Raw genomic sequence first — 21361 nt, 5'->3', positions numbered from 1 at the left:
TAATTTTTTAAATAGCCACTCAAAGTAAGTTCAATTTGTGTTTGGGGACTTGCAAAAAGATCTTCCTTTTTCCATATTTTCTGTATAACATGTATTACTCTACATAAAACGAAAAGCACTATTTATTAAAAATGTGAACAGGGTTTTACATACATTAACTTACAATGGTATGCTTTTGTTAAATAGTTTTACATTGTTTTGTAATAAATTTCTTTAAAAATAAGCACTTTTTTCCCACCAACCTAGGGACTCCTTTCCATTTGATCAACAATTTAACATTTTGATGAGATTTATTGTGGATCAAACTCAAACTCCAAACCTCAAGGTCAGTAATTATTTGTCATTACAATTCAACCCTGGAACTCACATTTGTTTAAATTTACTTTTGTTTATGCATGACCCATGTTTAGCTATTGTGAATAAATCTGCTGTGAGCATTCTTGTTTGATTCTTTGTGGACATGTTCCTGTTTCTCTTGGTTCAGTACCTAGTAGTGTATTTGCTGGTTCATTGGGTAAGTACATGTTTAGCTTTTTTAGAAACCACTAAAATGGTTATACCATATTGTATTCCTACCAGTAGTTTATGAGAGCTCTAGTTTTTCTGCATCCTCACCAGCATTTGGGCAGTACTAGTCTTTTTCACAATTAATATTTAAACTAGAAAATTAAGACATTCTTGTGTGTGGAGATAGGTATCTTATTGGAATGTTTAATATTAACATTCTAAGCTATGAAAGTTAATCATTACATGTTGTGGGAAATCATACCTGTAATAACAAGACCAAGTTTGAGGGAGGATGTATGTTAATTTGAATTAGGTCACGTTCATCATCTGTTCTTTGATCATTAACTTTTTGGAGGTTTTAGGATGAGTCTAACAAATAATTACCTTTTCCTCCTGAAGTCAAAGCTAGTTGAGAAGTTGATGGTGAAGTTAGGACAGAGCATCAGCTTGATTACTGAAAATGCTGCCTTACAGAACATGGCCTAGAACGTGTGACAAAACTAGAGCTGAACATGCCCTGCAGTCAGTGGCAGAACTGGAAATCCCACGGGCCCCTCTCAAGGGCTCCTGCCCTGGAAGTGTCTTGCAGCATAGATGAGGAGCAGAGCAAGCTTCTCTACAGGCAGCTAAAAATGAAGAAAACTGAGCCATGTGCCTCTTCCTGTCCCCAAACTTACCCATCAGCCATTTCATGCTTTTTCCTCTGTTGGATGTCGCTCCACGTGGAAACTATCGATACAGGAGAAAGGAAGGAGATCCCCCTCACCAGGGTTTACTTTTCTCTGGCCACCTGATAAGAATTGTGTTCAAAGATTCATCAAGTGTACTTAATGTTTATAATTATTGGCTCTTTCAGGTCAAAGTTGCAATCCTGAAATACATTGAGTCTCTGGCCAGACAGATGGATCCAACAGATTTTGTAAACTCTAGTGAGACAAGGCTTGCTGTTTCTAGAATCATAACCTGGACAACCGAACCAAAGAGTTCAGACGTGAGAAAGGTATGTCCAAGAGAACCGACGTGTAATTACAGATTGTTCCTGGGCTTGTGTTAGAGAAATGTATTTAGAAACTTGAAAACCGTGCCACCCACCCACAAACCTATATCACTAAGGCTCTGCTGTTGCCCTTTTCTCTCTCCAGCTCTGCCCAGTTTTGAATATAAAAATGAAAATCTGAAATCTTGCATGATGGGCTTATGGTTTCCCCAGGCATCTATTTTATATATTTTCTAATATGAAATCACTAGTAAATTAGTGTCTTTTACACAGATGTTTGTTTTCCTTATATCAGTTTGTAATACGTACTTTGAAGATAAAATTGCAGATCTAGGGCTAGCTGGCTACAGGGTCCCTGATCGTAAAATGTGGTTGAAAAGTTTGATAAGACGTAATAGATGCTTAAAAAAGAGCAAACATCTTTCAATACATAGCACATAAGTATATGTGTGATATGTGAGTATGCGCTTTTGTAATGGAATGTTACTTAAGTATTGCCTGGTACGGGCTGAAACATATTCTATATTTGCATATTACCTCGATTAGGACCTGTTTGGGACAAACTAGCTTTGATCATAATACCCACTCCCTGTGGACATGCACATTAGAATATTTGAACTAGGACTTATTGTCCTTACTATTCTAATCAGAACATTACAGATAATTTCGAATGATTAGCCTGATGCTCCAAAAACCTCAACTTATTTTAATACTAGCTCAAGCCAAATATAAATAGAACATTGGATATATTGCCAGAAATCACTTTGTTCATTTGCTGTTTGAATGAGCTTCAACACTTGCTTTCAGTTATTTTGGATTATATAGTGTTACTTCGCAAAGCTTTATCTCCACTGGCGTGCTACTTTCCATGCCTGCCCCACTACTTCTCCTTTCCCATTGTGAGGTGTACTTAACTCCTCACCTTCACACCTAACTTATACCCAGGTTCTAGGACAATAATCCTGATCTTCAGAGGAATTTCAGAAGATTTAGAATAATAGTTCACAGTCCTGGCTGCAATTAAAATCAACGTAGATTTCTGAGCTCTATTCCCAAGTAATGTGATTTAATTGGTATAGGGCAGAGCCTAGACACTCTGTTGTTTTTTCGATTGGGGTTCCTTTCACTCTTGGCTGATTTTTAATACACAGACAAGGTCTAGTATTTTGGGCCATGGCCTTGGAATGAATCTCAAGACATGCAGACTACTGATATAGTCTTGATCTGGTTCTTGCAAATTCTCTTGCTACGCAGTGTTGCTCCTCAGTATCTTCAGGACTAGGCTTGGCCTCTCTGTTCTCTGGCATCTTCCCTACCTCCCTTCCTTGGACCTAGAGTGTTTGTGCTTCCTCTAAACCCACTTTAGTGGTTAGGGCCCTGTTACCCTGGGCAACTTCCTTCAAACTGATGGAATACCTGCCTGGTTTTCTGTGTATTGTCAGCTCAATGCACTCTGTATTGATCATAGAAAGCTTCCTAGAGAAGATAAGATTCATCCTCAGATGTGGAATATGGATGCAGTTTGCATAAGTGATGAGTTTAGGGAAAGGACAGTAGTCATGTTTAAGAAATGAGATTTGTCTGGGAACAGTGAAATAGACTGATATGTCTGAAGCAGAGGGTTTGGGAGGATGAGCAGTAAGGGGACTGTTTTGCTCACCCTGCATGCTCAGTGCCTGGCTTATACCTGGAGTAACATAGTGGGCATTGATATGTTTTGAATGAATTAATGAATGATAAACACCCATATGGAAATTATTTCATTTCAAATGATATTTTGAAGCCATCATTTTTAAGACTAGTTTTGAAAATTCCCTTCTTTTGACTTCGTTATTTGTTTTCTATTATATAACAAATTACCACATACTTAGCTTGAAACAATACAGATTTATTATCTCACAGTAATAAGTCAGGAATCTGACATGTGTTCTCTGGGTCCTCTGGTTGGTGTCTCAAAGGCTGAAACAAGATGTCATCTGGATCTGCAGTCTCATCTGAGGCTGAGGTCTTCTTCCAGCTCATTGGTCCTTGGCAGATTTCAGTCTCTTGCAGGTGTAGAACTCAGCTGCCTGCTTTCTTCCTCATTGTCAACGGGCAGCCATTCTCAGCTAGTAGAGGCTGCCAGGAAGTTTGCTTGTTCAAAGCTATCGGGAGAATACATGAAGAAATAATATCTAAGAAACTCCCCAAATTTGACAAAAAAACATTACACATCTAAGTAGCCCAACAAACTAAAACAATTTGTTTTTTTGGTTTGTTTGTTTGAGACGGAGTCTCGCTGTGTCACCCAGGCTGGAGTGCAGTGGCGCGATCTCGGCTCACTGCAACCTCCGCCTCCCGGGTTCACGCCATTCTCCTGCCTCAGCCTCCCGAGTAGCTGGGATTATAGGCACATACCACCATGCCCGGCTAATTTTTGTATTTTTAGTAGAGAAGGGGTTTCACCATGTTGGTCAGGCTGGTCTCGAACTCCTGACCTCGTGATCTGCCCACCTTGGCCTCCCAAAGTGCTGGGATTACAGGCGTGAGCCACTGCGCCCAGCCAAGATTTTTTAATAAAAGGATTCACACCTAGACACATAACATCTAATTGCTGAAAGCCAAAGAGAGAATCCTGAAAGCAGCAAGAGGGGAGAAACTCATCCCATGCACAAGATCCTCAATAAGATTAACAGCTCATTTCTCTTCAGAAACCACAAAGGACAGAAGGCAGTGGATGACCTTGAAGGTACTGAAAGAAAGAAAGCGCTCAGCCAAGAATTCACTGTTTGACAAAACTCTTCTTCAAAAATGGAGAAATTAAAACAAAGCCAGCCATAGACTCTCTCTCATTTTGAATCTCTCTGATGCCTTTTAAGGACTTGCCTGATTAGGTCAGGCCCATCCAGGATAATCTCCCTTTGGATTAACTCAAAGTCAAATGATTAAGGGCCTCAATTACATTTTTGAAAATCACTTCTGCCGTGTAACACAATCATGGGAGTGATATCGATTATATTCACAAGTCCCGCTCACTCTAAGGGTGGGAGAGGTTATATAGGGTGTAATACGTTATGGGGAATCTTAGGGGCCGTCTTAGTGTCTTGACTACCAGGGCTTTAGTGTCTCTTTTAGGGGGTTGGCAGAAGGCTTCCATAGTTATTCGATAATTCCTTGGCTCTTATTTTAGGAGGGTGCTTTTTTACCTATCTATGCAAATTATGATGTGGTTCAACTTACTTAGCAGATGCATGTCTGTATTCTGGCACCCTCTGGATTTTTTTTTTTTTTTTTAATCATCCAAGATATCCGTGGCTCTAAACTATTTGGCTTTCAGTAACATTCAGCACTAACTAGTAAAGCATTACTTTTGATTCAAATAGATGTATCATAGGACAGTATTAAAATAGATGTCCTCAAACTCTACATTAGGGCACTGCAGATTAGTCCTTTTTGGAGGTAGATTCACTTTTATTTAAATTCCCTGTTTTGATGTAGCATCCGTTGAACATTTATAAATATAGTTGCTTTTGTAAGTGATGCAGCTGCCTTACCCAAGAATATGAGACGTTCTTGAAGCACTGTCAGAATGAAGGTAGTGCCTAAATAAATTAAAATACTTAGAATTGTGATGTAGTATTTATCACTACTCTAAGATCTAAAATTGATAAGATTTAAAATTATTTTAAACGGTATGAAAACTAGTACCATTCTTATCTAGATCATTTAACACACTAAACATAAAATACATGTCTGTATAAATAAACTTTGTTCTGCCTCATCCTTCATTTCCAGAGTTTTTTAAAGGTTATATCAGGGATTGTGGAAATCTTGGTGATTTAAAAGCGTTTTGTGATCTTAAACCAAGTTCTTCTGTGAATGTCCTGCTTTAATTTTTTTAGGGTAGGTATTCCAAATACAGAAGAGCCCTTCAGTCTGAAATTTATACAGTAAATTCTCATATTAGACTCATCTCTGGAGAATATTTTATGTAAACAGTACCTGGGGACTTTTCAGACAACATAATTCATTCTCTAAGTCCGTACAACCATGTTTGTGAAAGCACTTTTGAAGCATTTTAAACTTATAACAAGCTGATATAACCCAGATTAATTGATTTTAGCATTTTAATATTTTGTTTTCCTTCTTAGCTCAGTATATTGGGGTGTTTCACATTTTGGAGGGAGGGGTGGTTAAATTGTTAAGGTGTTTTTAAAATCAAAACACGAACGCATCACCAGTGAGGTGTGCTTACCGCACTGAGACTGGTTTGGACAAGGTGAAAAAGCCCAACCCAGTCTGTAACTAGCCTGCTTTATTCCAAAAGTAAACTTTTCCATTTTCTCAGTGTGGGAGCCCTGACTAGTTTAGTTGTGTGATGAAACTATGCAGACGTACACTAGACCTTTCTTAATGCACTGTGTTGATGTAAGATAATAGTATATATTACTGATAGAAAGAAGGTGGGTTCTGGAGTTTGACATCCATTTGACATCTGCCTCTGCCACTCATTGGGGTCAGAGCAAGTAATTTAATCCCTGAGTTCTTGTTTATTATCTGTAAAATCGGAATAATAATACTTGCCTCAAACTGGGCATGGTGGCGCATGCTTGTAGTTCCAGCCTCATGGGAGGCTGAGGCAGGAGGATTGCTTGCACCCACAGAAAGAGTCCTATCTCTATACATAAATAACACTTACCTCAGGCATTACTGAGAAGATTAAATTTCATAAAGTATATTAAAACGTAGACATTTTATTTGCAGTTGCAGCTCCGCTATTATTGTTTGAGGATTGTTTTGGTTTTGCTGCTGCTGTTATTTATGGAATAAACTGAGTACCAGAATTTTTTCTAAGATTTAGGAAGCCATGTGATCAATCAAAGGGAATGTGGTAATGGCAGTAGAATTTTAATTGTATGTTTACATTTTGGAATTTAAAATGCCTGTATGTTTGCTTATCACATGTGACTCTCTTTGTCAAATGAAGCAACAGATTTAGCCCCCAAACCTTGTTTTGAGAAGTGTGGGCAAAAAGGCGTGGCAAAGAAACCTAGAAGTATAAAGATGCTGTTGGCTAGAGCAGGGAGAAGTATTAATACATAAATTGCCTTGAAAAGATGAGATATCTAGTTGACTTTTTAAAAAAATATGATTATAAAGGCAGCATGCCTCTAGTCTGAAAGCTATGGGTTTTACTATCAAATAGCTGGATCTCAGCTTAACTGTGACTGCGAGTCTCTTTCAAGTCTTTTTGTTGTTGTTGTTGAGACAGTCTCGCTCTGTTGCCCAGGCTGGAGTACAGTGGCACGATCTCGGCTCACTGCAACCTCCGCCTCCCAGGTTCCAGCGATTCTCCTGCCTCAGCCTCCTGGGTAGCTGGGATTACAGGCACATGCCACCACACCCAGCTGATTTTTGTATTTTTAGTGGAGACGGGAGTTTCACCATGTTGGCCAGGCTGGTCTCAAACTCCTGACCTCAGTTGATCTGCCCACCTTGGCCTCCCAGAGTGCTGGGATTATTACAGGTGTGAGCCACCACGCCCGGACTCTTTCAAGTCTTATTTGGACATCTTCCATTTCATCACCTGAAGCAAGAATACTACTTTCAAGATTATTAAGTAAAAGACCTAGTGATACTACTGAGGGTTAAAACTGACAGCTATTGTTATTATTCTGATTCTTCCTTACTTTCAATCATGTGTGTCTTGCTGATTTTATCTAAGAAGCCAAATGCTTTTATAGCTAACAGATTGCCATGTTTAGGCACTGTCTGCTTCTCTCTGATTCAATCCTCCCAACTTTCCTGTTTGCCAGTCCTCACTTCAGCGTAGTCGAGTAGGTGAGGATTTCCCCACTAGGTCAGCTTCAACCTGCTCTGGGCCTGGAGAAGGAAACTTGGAAGAAAGTTGTAAACAGGTAGATTGAAAACTGTGTACTAATTTCAAACAGCACACTTCACTGTTTGCATTTTAGATTATTAATACCAGTTGCCCTTGTGAAGGCTCTGGGAAGCTTTTGAGAAATGTAAAATTAATATAATAATATATGAGCGTGTGTATGTGTGCCTGTGTCGATGTTTGTGTTGTGGTGTGTTTTATGATTAACTACCTTCTCAGTGATATAGCCATGTTTATGTCGACCACTACCATATTTTAATAGAATAGTAAAAATGAGAGATATTAGGCCGACACAGTGGCACACGCCTGTAGTCCCAGCTACTTGGGAGGCTGAGGCAGGAGGATTACATGAGCTCAAGGCTGCAGTGCACAGTTATTATGCCTGTGAATAGCCACTGTACTCCAGCCTGGGCAACATAGCAAGACCCCCATCTCTTGAAAAAAAGAAAGGAGAGATACTAAATGAGAAATGTCTGATGGTTTTGAAATAGTTTCTCTTTGGTGACTTTATGAAGCAGTTTTTAATGAGAGTCTGAAGGGAGCAGTGAGTTGTTTAATAAATTGGAAAACTCTGCCTTTCCTCTCAAATTTTGTTTTCCCAAATTAATACAAACACTGAAGTGTTTGGCAAAGCTTTGTTTTGATCTGATCTGCTAGGGAGAATTCCTTTCTGCTATAAGATGTGCACCATTCAAGACAGTTGATGTCCCTGGGAGTTCTCTTCAAATGGTAGCAGTGAGATGTGAAGAACCTTTTACAAACCCCACCTCTCAAATTCCTCTATGAGGGTGTGTGTGAGAATCATTTCATTTTCAGTTGCCATGTGATCCTTAAAGTAAATTGCCCTAGGGTTGCCCATTAGAAAAAGTCAGCAGTACTCTGAGTTTTTCATCTGGCTGCCTAACGGTCTTGCCTCTTATGAAGATAACAGTTCACATATGCCGACAAGAACAGTGGCATACTCCACTTTTTGAGTCACTAGTGAACATGAGCTATGCCCCAGGCTTTTTTAATGCATCTCTCCAGCCCAGTTCCATATCTGGAATTACTTGTTTAATGAGATCATATTGGTGGTAATGATAAATATAACCCAGTTTTCTTCCTTGCTTGGATTCCATATTTTAACCTCTCACTAATTCAGAGGGTTGGAGATAAAATATTTGAAAACAGTAACAGTCTAATTCGTGGCAAAACTCTGATATAAAATCTTTTAAAAATTGGATACTTGGGCCCGGCACTATGGCATATGTCTATAATCCCAGCTGCTCCAGAGACTGAGGCAGTAGGATTGCTTGGAGCACAGGAGTTCGAGGCTGCAGTGCACTATGATTGGACCTGTAAACAGCCACTGCACTCCAGCCTGGGCAATGAGACCCCTGTCTCTTTTCTTAAAAATAAAAAAATGTATATTTAAATGATACTTTCTACTGTTTCTAGAACTTGGATCTTATTTTTAAAAGATTTTACTTTGGAAACACTCTAAGCTTCTAAGTTAATAATTTGCATCATGAAAAGCCTCAAGTTAGCTTGTGACATTAGGTAACATTCTGGGAAGAAATATTGTCTCTTAAATAAAGGCAGTGGCACATTTCACATAAAAAGCGTACTATTCAAGAATGTAATCATATATTTTATAACTTTCAAATGCCATTTTCAACCAACAAAATTTAAGTGCCAATATTTTTAAATTAAATTGATGTGTTTTTCCTGCTACAATTCCAGGCTGCTGCTTTCTTTCCTCCTTATAGTGCATTATTTTTCTGCATGCATTGTTTTTTTTTTCTAACACCTAATACAGTGTTTTTTAAAAATATGCAGGTTACTTTGCATGAGTTTTGGAAATTGTTCTGTTATACAAATATGCATATCAAATAAACAGTACATTAAATTGGTGAAATAGATTCCTTCAGATAATTTGTTTAAAATGTTTCCAAAATGAAATGTAGAAAAGTATATTTTAGTACAAGTAATAATAATGCTTTTTGCCCATGTCATAAAAATATTGTGACCACTTATTTAATTTGGGTGGAAAAGGTATTAATGACTGTATTTGAAATTAAAGGGGAAAAAAGTAATGTACTTTTGCCCAATACTGTGATTAATGAATGATTTCAAAATGTTAAAAAAGTAACTTTTGATTATATTTTTAAATTCATAATTCTTATTTTTGGTTAAATACCTTTGGGTTTTTGGATTTCTTTTCCTTCTCCATGCACAAAATAGTAATTTTGTCCTAACTGGACCTATAATTAATTTTAGCATTGTGAAAGCATTGAAGTATTTTGTGATGTTTATTTCCAAAAGAATTTCTCTGCAAGCACATTTTTTGTGTAATATTCTATGTCATGGAAAAAAATTCTGAATAATTACTGCAATCTTAAAAACTACAGTCTTTGGAAGGACTTTATGTTTGTAAAGTCTTTATGGTTAAAAATGAAAAAGAAGTGATTATATTCACAGACAGTTTTTTGTGTCTTTTTCTTTCTCTTGACTCTTAGAAATTAATTAGAAATGCCAGTTAGTATTTACTAAATTTTTTTGGCTTAGCTTTTGTAAATGAAAACTATTGTAATTAATTCCTCAGGCATTGTGCTTTAAGCTCAGATTGCCTGCTACTAAATCCATAGAAAGCACATCACTTACTAGAAGCCCGAGCCTCATTGACCACTCTTGTTCCAGCTCATTGCTTTGCCTACCTCACTACCACAATCACTACAAGCAGGCTTGCAGTGTGTTGACTCAATTAATAAGCAAAAGTAGAACATTTTCCAAAAGGCAGAAGAGCATGTTTTTAATATAGACTCCTTCGAAATCTGATTTGCTTCTCAAAGCCTCTCTCCTTGGTTTATAGGTGTAAAAGTAGAAGTTTTTCTGAGGTATTTATACTCGTTTTCTCATGTTTCTTAGTCAAGAGGAGTATGGCTTCACAAGATAACCTAATGCAGCTTGTTTAAAAATATGTGCTTTCCAGGGTGCACTGAGATCCCTGTTCAGTTCTAAATTATTAAAGTGGGATCAATCTTAAACTTTTTAAAATTTTTTAATTGTTTCATTTACCTACTTAACCAGCTTCCTTCCTAGTACCAGACAACAAGAGAAAAGTTCTAGGAATTTATTATTAGTGTGCTGTGGAATTCCAAGGCCAGGGCATTAAAACGAAGCCAGAGTTTATTTTCCCGATTGAAGTCAGACTACTTATGATTGGTATTATTTTCTTCAGATGCTTTTTTGGTTTTGATGCCTAGAATGCCCTCTTATTAGTGATTTTACTTATAAAATATTTTTTTAAAACAACTTTAATCAACATTTTGATGACCTATTGTACATTACATAAATTAATCATGGTTCCTTTTTCTAGGCAGCACAGATTGTGCTAATCTCTCTGTTTGAATTGAATACTCCTGAATTTACCATGTTACTTGGTGCCTTGCCAAAAACATTCCAGGATGGTGCCACCAAACTCCTGCACAACCACCTCAAGAATTCCAGTAACACCAGTGTGGTGAGTGCTTTGGTCACGATTGGTGCCTATGTGATGTCCATGACCTCTGCGTAGCCCTTATCTAGAACCTACTCTAATAGAATACCCCGTTTCCTTGTCCTCTTTCAGGAAATGTCGAGCATCCTGAGGATGGGGCCATCTTAAGCCCCAGTGAATGAATGAATCTGATATTTAAGTATGCCGTTTTTTCTCAGGTTTTTCAGTCAACTACATTTTCACTAGGTTATCCAGTTAGTCATTCATTCACTGAGTTGGTCTTATTTTTCAACACTGGAAAGATGCAAGTGCTCAATTTTGTCTGTCACTCTAGCACACCCAACATCAATCATTTGACTCCAGGAGTGCCTGTATGATGATTATTCATTTTTGGTTTATATACACTTAAAATTGGCCTTATGATTCTGAGGGAAAAAAAAAACCATCCTGGGCAGATTCTACCCATTTATTTACATGTGGGTTAAAAGACCAAGGAAAGAATAGAATATATTCTATATACAGCCCTTGAATAACGATGCCTATTCTGCTTCACCCCAGGGCTCTCCAAGCAATACCATTGGCCGGACGCCCTCCCGACACACCAGCAGCAGGACCAGCCCCCTGACCTCACCCACCAACTGTTCCCATGGGGGTCTGTCTCCAAGGTAAGGTCACTTCTTTACTTTCCACAGAAGTAAAGAAACTAAAGCACCTTAATTGCTGTGCATCCTATTTCTAGATTTTTAGACTAAGCTAAATAACAAAAAGAATATTGAGTATCAAGAACTGTGGGTTCTAGTCCTCACTCAAATTGTAACTGTATAATCTTATGCAAAGGGGTTAACTTCTGTGGTAAGATGAATGATGTGTGCTGAATGTTCTCTCGCTCTTGTAGCTCTAAACACTCACTAGTACCTAATAGTACCTACAACTAAAAGTTTGTATTTAGTACTGTTTTACATAGAATCCATGTAGAAGCTCATTACCTGTTCTGCAAGTGGTAGAACCTAAAGGTATTTAGTCATCCAAGCCAACTTGTTATAATCAGTTACACCAAGTCTAGGGTAGTTTTTCAACCAAGTAATCATTCTAAACATAGTTGCTATCATGTTTGAAGCAGAATGCTGCTCTGAAGGACTGTGATTTAGAATCCGGGAACTAAAATTGGATCAACATTGCATACTCTTGTTGGGACCATGCAAATATTGGCCCTATAGAAGCTGAGGCAATGATTTAAAAAGAGAAACTGCTTTGTCTTGGGATCTTTAGATAATACTTCACCATCTGACAAGAGCCTTTAGAAGACTGCATGGTAGCTTTAGTGACCCCCTCACATGGGCTGGGAGTTACCCATGGCCCCACTCAAAGCAGTTGCCCTATAGGCCAAAATTTTTAGGAGAGAGCCAGTGTCTGGACCAGCAAGGGGCACACATGCTCTGTTTGTCTACAGGATTAACTCTTTGGGATCACTAACAATACAAACCAGTAAGCTTGTGTCCTGAGGGCTGCTGACACCAGGATCTTAAAATGAAATGAAAAGACCACAAGTATGCTATTTTCCCTTTAATGGGACCTTGTTACTAGGAAGATATCAAAACATAATTGCTTTTACATTTAGTTTTTTAAATGATCAAGAATCTCCCACACTTCTTCCTTATCACTGAAGGTTTCCAGTTCCTCATATCCTTTAAATACTTTGGAACATAAGAAATTTGTGTTTTCCTCTTGGTGAAACAAAGGATTTTCTATAGCTATCTTATCTTGCTGTTCAGATTGCCCTTATGTTTACTCCCTCAAATTTCCCTCTGCACTATATTTAGGTAGACTGCAATGTGATATCATGTCTCCAGATTTGGTCTGTGTTGTCATGGCTTCAACAAGCTGTTACAATTAAATAATTGAGGCCAGAGACTAATGAAAATATGCTTGACTTTTGAATATGATGATACAGTGGTGACAGTAAAATCATAAAATTATCTTTTCTAGTGGAGAAAATTATATGGAAAACATGAATTTTCTGTAAATTGTTGCCTCTGTCTAGAAGAGATAGTTATGCAACATTAATTGGGAAGTCTTTTCTTCCATAATACACAGTTCATACATCTTATCTTTTAGTTATTGCATTCTTAGGGTGGCACATTCTTTAGTAAGTCAAAAGGTATAACTCAAATTAAGCATTTTATTATTTGGACTAATCTAAGTAAAAACTTGATAGTGCTGTTAGTATCATTCATGAGAGCTAAAACTGGCTAAGTCAATCTCCATGGGTCCTCAAGTCATTAAAAATTGTGTTTTTCAAGGTCATTATTCCTTCTTAATTGGCCTCATCTTAATTTGTATTTATAGTTACAGATCAGTGGAAGAAACAAAGAGATTTATTTTCAATATTCAGTAGTTCATGTGTGGTCTAAATATTTTCTTGTTATCAAATTCTTATTTAGGGAATTATTTATGTAGTTTCTTTCTTGGAAAAATATTTTTTTTAAACTTGCCATCATTCAGTGTGTAAATAGCCAGATGGCCTTAGCCAACTTGAGCTTACAGAAGAAATGATTTTTCTCGCAACTAAAACTGTCCAGCAGTGGGAAAAACTGCTTCATGTTATCATGTCACTAGAAATATTTAAATAGGCTACATATTTTCTAACAGGAAAATGATAACAGAAATGAATTATTGCACTAAATAGAATTGACTAGGTTACCTCATTTAAGGAGACTACAGACAGATAGACAGATCTGTTGTATATAATCTCAGCTATTTTTTCTGAGCATTGCTCTTAAAATGTTGATTTTCTGTGAGCTGCCATTCCTTTGAGTTATCTTGACCAGACAGTGTTAGCCTTTTATTCTGTAGGGGAAAAGCTATTACCAATTATTTGTTTTCAGTCAAATTAATTAATTAATTTATTTATTTAGAGATTAAGTCTCACTCTGTCACCCAGGCTGGAGTGCAGTGGCATGATCTCTGCTCACTGAAACCTCCGCCTTTGGGATTCAAGCGATTCTTATGCCTCAGCCTCCTGAGTAGCTGGGACTACAGGCGTACACCACCACGCCCAGCTAATTTTTGTATTTTTAGTAGAGATGGAGTCTCGAACTCCTGATGTCAGGTGATCCGCCCACCTCTGCCTCCCAACATGCTGGAATTACAGGCATGAGCCGCCACACCTGGCCTGTTTTAAGTCTAATTTTAACTGTCAAAATAAACGTTTTTTTTTTTAGTCCAAAATTTCTATACTTGGATCATGATGATAGTGAGAAACTATTCTAAAATGATAAATCTGATAATTGTTTAAAAATATCACTAGTGGCCGGACACCGTGACTGATGCCTGTAATCCCAGCACTTTGGGAGGCCAACGTGGGAGGATTGCTTCAGCCCAGGAGTTTGAAACTAGCCTGGGCAACATAGTGAGATCCTGTCTCTACAAAGAATAAAAAATTAGCTGGACATGGTGGCACACACCTGTGTTCTCAGCTACTTGGAAGGCTGAGGTGGGGAGATTGCTTGAGCGCATGACATGGAGGCTGCAGTGAGCCATCATTATGCCACTGCACTCTAGCCTGGACAACAGAATGAGACCCTGTCTTAAAAACAAAAAATGTGTGTGTGTGTGTATATATATATGTATATATGTGTGTGTATATATATATATGTATATATGTGTATATATGTATATATGTATATATACATATATATGTATATATGTATATATACATATATGTATATATGTGTATATATGTATATGTGTGTATATATATGTGTATATGTATATCTATCTATCTATCTATCTATCTCACCAGTGAGGAAGTCATTTTTTTTAATCAACCCAGTAGTAGTAGAGATGCTGTAGATAATAGGTTAAACTTTTGTGAAACATTCCGTTAGACATCATTTCTGTGTGAAAGAATAAACTTCCTATTACCAGCTAATACACAAATACCACTTGGTATTTGGAGAAGAGATCTATGTGCTATAAATATGTGAAATACATATTTATATTTTACCCAATGTGATTTTACGATAAATGAAAAACTGAGTTGCAAGGGGCTTCAGAAGTCATCTGAAGTCCATTTCCTTTAAGAAAAAAAAAAAGTATATGGTGGTCCTTGCCCTGGTCTGCCATATGTTCTTGGCAAACATGTCATAGAGCAGGATGACTCTGTGTAAATAGCATGTATGTCCCTAGCAATAGGAAGTAATTTTTAGTCATCCTCTTGTGAGAGGATCCAGAGTATGGATAGAATCAAAGTGGGGCTTAACAGGGAGACCCCACCCCACACTCGGAGGTGGGTGTGTCTGCCACTCCTTCCCCAAGCAGAGGCCCAGCCTGAGGTGTCACCTGCATCCCTCCTATGCCCTCACCTCCAACCCAGTGTGTGCATCTGACCCAGTGTGTGCCCCACACAGAGGCCAGTGTGTCTTTAGGCCTCTGTATGCTAGTGACTTTGCATCTCAATGCCTTATTTTCCTTGTAAAGCAGAGCCATACCTGTGCTCAGGGGAGATTAGCATGCAGAGGCTCCTGCTGTGACGATGCCAGTGAATGCCAGTGGCAGGCAGGGCTGCTCTGTAGGCACCCTGGCACTGATGCCATGGACTCCACCCATGGCCTTACCCCACATCACCAGCCAGCCAGCTCCCCACTTTCCCAGTCTCTCCCTCCATCCTTTTGAATTGCAACAGTTGTTAGAACTCTCCTTCAGGGCCTCTGCAAGCCCAGGCACCCAGTGACATTTGTGAAGGGAAAGTGAATACTTGTGTTCCCCAGAGAATTTCAGTTCTCATATTAGGTGGTATGAGCAGAGGGATTTGGTTTTTATGACCCAGCACTCTGAGCTGCCCAGCTGAGACTTAACACGCTAGCCCTCTAGTGGCGCTACTGTTGTTTCAGAAGGAAACAGCTTGTGCTGTCTCTGAACGCCATCCAACTGGATCACAGCACCGAAGAATGCACTGCTCCACGCTGGAGAGCTCTGGTCAGAGTAGCACGGTCTCTGAGTCCTGCTGGAGTCCCTCTGGTCCGATTTGAATTAAGGCCCCATGATTCTTCTTTGGTTCTTTCTAAAATAACTGATGAGTTAACTGAAAGTGAGCATCCATATTTTCTTGTGTATTGTGTTATGTCCTTCCCAGTGCATGCAGATACACACACCCCCTCATACTGACATATACACACAGTCTCACGCACAGACACTCTTGGAATCTCATGTGATTTTAAGTAGTAAACACATTCCATGTTTGGGAGGGGAAAGAATAAAGCAGTCTCATCGAGGACCAAATTGTAAAACAAAATTTGTTCTTTTCTCTGTACGATGAAGTGCTAATTTTGCTCTGATTAACTTTAATAGAACTTTGTCAAGGAAAGAAGAGACTAAGACACTTAGTGTGTAGTGCTTTCCTCCTCCCCTCCCCTTTGCTTTTTGTATTTCTCTCTCTGATTTTCCTCTTCTGATCACTGCAGTCGGTTATGGGGTTGGAGTGCCGACGGGTTAGCGAAGCACCCACCTCCCTTTTCTCAGCCTAACTCCATCCCCACCGCTCCCTCCCACAAGGCTCTCAGGCGCTCTTACTCTCCCAGGTAACAAGCTACCTGTCAAACTTGTCTGAGGTGTCACAATATTATTGCATTTCCAAGGTCGTCTCAGGTCTTTGGGAAAGCCTCTAAGCTGCCTCCAGTGTGGTCCCTTCCTTGGTGTCACATAGCAGGAGTAGAGCCTTGGTGAGAAGTGTGAGCAGGTGTGTGATCTTTGCCAAATCTCACAAGTATGGTTCCTGCTGTGTTACAGGGACAGATGACCCTTTATAAGCTGATCAGATTCATCACCACCCATTATTGTGGGCCTTTCTGTACAGTGCAGTGCTCAGCCCCCAGAAAGACCTCAGGAAATGCTGTGAGGTCAGCGTGGGCAATAGTGGGAGCAGTTTTCTTAGCATGCGTCTAAAGTGCAGAAGACATTCCCCTGAGAAGCCAAAAAGACCTCTTTCCCAAACCATACCTGTCACTCTCAGCCTCGCTATTGACTATTTGTAACTGATTTCTTTCCTAACATACTGTCATATGAGGGTAGTCTGAGCACACAGATCCAGAAAGGAGTCCCCAAGAGGCAGGATAACTGTTACAGCTCACTAAGGATGCCCTGCCTCTAGGAAGGAGAAACGTCAGTCCCCTCACTCACCCCCACAGTTGATGCTGAATGCGGCATCATGGACACTGGTTATGCAACAATGTTATGAGTCTGGAAGAAGGGGTGGGCTTCCCTCACATGCTGACAGATGGTAAATCTGTGGTACAAAGAAGGGTCCACATAGTACTGCAGATGTCTATTTCAGGGTCTCTTGGGGATGCTTTTTATAAGGTCCAAAGATCAGAGAATCTCTTCCCTAGAAACCTGTTAGAGCACTGGGCAGTCCAGCTGTCACTGTTCTTTGTGAGATGAGTTTCTATCCTCTATAATAGAGGGTGTGATAGGAAAAGGGTTAAAAAAAAAAAGACCTGTTACTTTTGAAATACTTCATAGATAGCTTTTGTGCAGATTTGCATTCTGACTTTTGTGGAATACAAATAATCTACATAGTGAAGCCAAAAACAGTAAGTGAAATATTTTAACAATACCTTTTGAAGCTCTTATACCTCTAAAAGTCATTTCTAAAATGTACAGAGAACCCTGCAATGAATGTTTCTAGATACACAAGGTTAGGGCAAGCAGGCGAGGAGACGGCTGCTGTCTTTAATGTTAACAAAGCAGGTCACTCCTTTTTCTTTTTTTTAAGGTTAGCTGTGCCTCCAAGTGTAAGATCAGTTGGTTGACTATCTCCCAGTATGTTCACCTGTATTCCCTCATGGGCACTCAGCTTCACCACCAGCCAGCCATCAAGATTGCCCCTCCAGAGCACATCCCATTCCTAGGATCATCTTTCACATACATACACGATACGTGTTGACCTAACTCATTAAGAGAGAATGCTTACTGAATACTTATAACTTCTGTTGCCCATTGGAGGCAGTGATAGTTGACTAGAGACTTTTACATTTAGAAAACCTATCAGTTACATAAAACTAAGAGGGAATCTGTATGTCTGTCTATTTGCTCTGTGCCAAAATCCTATTGATTCCATAACAAAGAATGACTATCCTTATTCTATACATTGTACCCTTTTCCTACAAAATGACGAAGAAGGCAGGCTTCTCTCTCCAGTTTCTCTCTCTTGGAGACCTTGACCCCATGTTCTCCTCCCTCCCCACGACATGGATCCTTTAGCGGGCAAGCCCGGGGCCGCTTTCAGCTTCCATGTTGGGTGGCATGGCCTAACCTTAGGCCAGTGACTATTGGCTGATTAAGGAATTCTCCCTAATCTAAAAAACCTAAGAGAGCCCTTGTGGAGTCTAACCAGAGTATTTACAGGTGATCAGGGCCTGACCTCTAACCCAAGGATTATGTCCTGGGGTTGTCTCAGGGCTGAAACAAGACAGGCTGTGGGGCAGATGGCAGATTGAGGTTTTCCCAGGTCTCTTCTCAGTCAGCTTCTGAGGCCGTCCTGCTGCTCCCTCATATACTGCTTGTGAGGACACAATATCTACCCTCCCTGATGATGGCTTCCATGGGAAGTTCCTTTTTCCTTTAAGTGAGAACTTAACAGATACTGATTTGGAAAAATATAATTCAAGCCAAAGCATAAAAATAGCAAAGAAAGTAGCATGGTCCGTTTCCTCCTAGAGGTAAGCAGTTATGCCTCTCACCTGCAGCTCACAGTTATAGCTTCATACCAAGGAGATACTTCAAACCCCAGGCTAGTGAGTCTAAAAGAAGACACCTTCAATTGTTCTTGGTTCTGCAAATGGTGCTCCTGAATTGGGAGTTTGAGTTGGCTTATTAATTGAAAGTGAGAAGGAGGAAATTAACTGGCAGAATCCTTTATTTTCTTATTTTAAAAAGAGGCTATTGTAATAGTGAAGTGATATGATCTGAAATGAAATATTTTTAAGAAAGTTCAGGTTAAGAATAATGAGATGAATTATCTGAAAGCTGACATTTATCTGAAGCGACATATGGAAAATAATATTGTGACATCCCTTAAAAAACTTGAACGTTCCCCCAGACTTCCTCTTGTCCATCCCATCATTCTTTCAGTTTTTTGGATTTTTTTCTTTTGCATGGGCTATGCTGTTATTTTTGGTTGTTGTGATTAAAAGTATTTTAAGGCATTTTTTTTACATCTTGTATATATATTTTTTGTTTGAGTCATAATACTCAGTCTTTATATATAAAAAATAGTGTACTGGCCAGATGTATAAATGCCTTGTCCATACATAAGCTAGTATTGTGGTGTCCTCAGAAGGAGAGGGGGAGCCTCTGGCCCCTTGGTCATGCCTTTCTCACATCTAAGGAGTGTTGCCTCTTTGACAGACAGCCTTGTGAACATAGAAGAGGTTGAAATCTTAAATTCTCTTCAGGTTTTTTATTCTACCTCCTGTCAGTTTAGACATGGAATTTCAACAGCAAACCTATTCAAGGTTCACATTTCTTTTTGTTTGACGCTCAAGTCAATCTTTGAGTTGAATTTTTTTTTTTTTTTTTTGTGAACTCTCCAAATATTCATTCATCAGGAAAGGTGGGTTTTATCTGGGCCATATTTGCAATTCTAGACAAATAGCTCCCATCTTTGAGATTGTGGTCAGCTCTTGGGCTCTAGAACCTACCAGCACCAGCCCTAGAAAACACTTGGATCATTGCTACATCAAGCCAGTAGAGATCTGGCCACTCCAAGTGAGAGCGCTCCAAATCTTATCTTGCTCATCTGCCCAAACTTTTTTTTTTTTTTTTTAAGGCAGAATACTTAAGGAAGAGTATTTAGTAAATGTTCATCATTTTTACATTACAGGAAACTCACTTTGGGAATGTACAGGATTGGTTGTGTTGCCCTTAGGAAGGATACTTTGTCTCTTCAGTTACTACTCTTTTGAAGAACAGGAAGATTGCTTTTCTTTAGTCCTTAAACAGTGTTGCATGCTTACAGCCAAGGATTCTTTGCGTGTCCCTAGCAATCCTCAATATAGCTCAGGACTATTTTAAAAATTAAATTAGACGAATTCATCTGATCTTTTCTTGAAACTTTCTTGAAACAAGTGACATTTAAACTAAGATTTTTTTTTAACTTGCCCTTGGTTGACTGTTGCTTCGTGTTTTGCTTGCTTTATGCTGATATATCCATCCCATGCTTTTCTTTTATATTCTCAGGATGGTTTTTGTTCTCAGGATTCTCCCTGTTTCAGTGCACTTTCCAGACATCTAAAAGGCACTTGTTGACAAACTGCAGTGCACCAAAAAGGATTGTTTGGCTTTTTTGCTTCATTTCATGTTTTGCTGTGCCCAATGTCTATAAAGACAGCAGTCAATAACACTTTTCTGTGAACAACAAGTATTTCTTGCTTTCATGAGGATTTTTAGATGTCCATCCAGGAATGTGACTTTTTCTAAAATCTGCTTTGATTATAAAACTCCAAACAGAAGCATGTAGAAGAGTCTGATATTAATAGCAAGCTCCTGGGTGAGATGATGTGAGAGTTACTTTCTGGGCCTGTTCATAGGGTGGATCTGACTTTGAGTCTAGGGTTTTTTGTTTTGTTTTGTTTTAATAGGGTTTTATTTGTTTTCTGGATTGGATATCTGGGAGTATAACCTAGCCTTGTGAGGTCATTTACTTTGCTCCTTTGAAATTTGCTTATAGTACTAGCTTTATTTCCAACTGCCCATTCCTCTTAAGTTTGTACATTTGAGACCAGTAACAACCAAACTCCTTTTTTCCATCTTCAAAATAAGAAAGTTATTTTTCCACTTTCATTATCTCGTGCCTTCAGTCACCAGTGTCACTCTTTGAGTTCCTGCATTCTCGTGGTTACTGTTGTTTCCCACTGGTTTTTATTGAGTGCTGATGTAATGTGTTTGGCAGATTTAACAAAGAAGATGTGTAATTGTCCGCTGGTGGTGCTCTAACAAAAGACGTCTCCTTTTCATTCCAAATCACCCAATAAACAAAACTATAAATATGTCTTATTCTTTAAATTGTGGGAAGTAACTTATGCCCATATCTCAGTTCTATGTATATGCCTCGATTTAAGAAATAAAATATTTTTTATCTTTAGCATGCTGGACTATGATACAGAGAACCTGAACTCTGAAGAAATCTATAGTTCTCTACGTGGAGTTACAGAAGCCATTGAAAAGTTTAGTTTTCGAAGCCAAGAAGATCTGAATGAGCCAATTAAACGAGATGGCAAAAAGGAGTGTGATATTGTAAGTATCCCTAGGCTAAAAGAGAACTCTGTATTAGTTAAATGACAGATAATGAGACTTCTGAACACTGACCATCATGATTACTGAGCTTCATCATTATTTTTATCCTGTAGTTAAAATAATGTTTTCCTTTTAGTTTTAGTTGACATGTAATAATTACACACATTTATGGGTTACAAAGTGATATTTTGATACATGTGTAGAATGT

At 38.8% G+C, this 21361-nt stretch overlaps 1 protein-coding gene across 4 annotated transcripts in view; it reads left to right on the top strand.

Moving 5' to 3' along the window:
- CLASP1 (cytoplasmic linker associated protein 1) overlaps positions 1 to 21361 on the top strand; it is a 308815-nt gene that overhangs the window by 247916 nt on the left and 39538 nt on the right. For 3 of the 4 annotated variants that reach the window (XM_057301388.2, XM_057301390.2, XM_057301389.2), the window contains 5 exons: positions 247 to 325; positions 1364 to 1507; positions 10741 to 10884; positions 11419 to 11525; positions 21003 to 21153. In XM_057301388.2, coding sequence (XP_057157371.1) covers positions 247 to 325; positions 1364 to 1507; positions 10741 to 10884; positions 11419 to 11525; positions 21003 to 21153 — 625 coding nt within the window. Of the gene's footprint in view, positions 1 to 246; positions 326 to 1363; positions 1508 to 10740; positions 10885 to 11418; positions 11526 to 16322; positions 16440 to 21002; positions 21154 to 21361 lie in introns of all 4 variants that reach the window. The other variant, XM_063595126.1, reaches the window with a different exon arrangement.

The sequence above is a fragment of the Pan paniscus genome, chromosome 13 (genome assembly GCF_029289425.2).
Source record: "Pan paniscus chromosome 13, NHGRI_mPanPan1-v2.0_pri, whole genome shotgun sequence".
NCBI classification, from domain to species: Eukaryota; Metazoa; Chordata; class Mammalia; order Primates; family Hominidae; genus Pan; species Pan paniscus.
The sequence above is the reverse complement of the archived record's forward strand: the minus strand, read 5'-3'. Positions and strand labels throughout refer to the sequence as shown.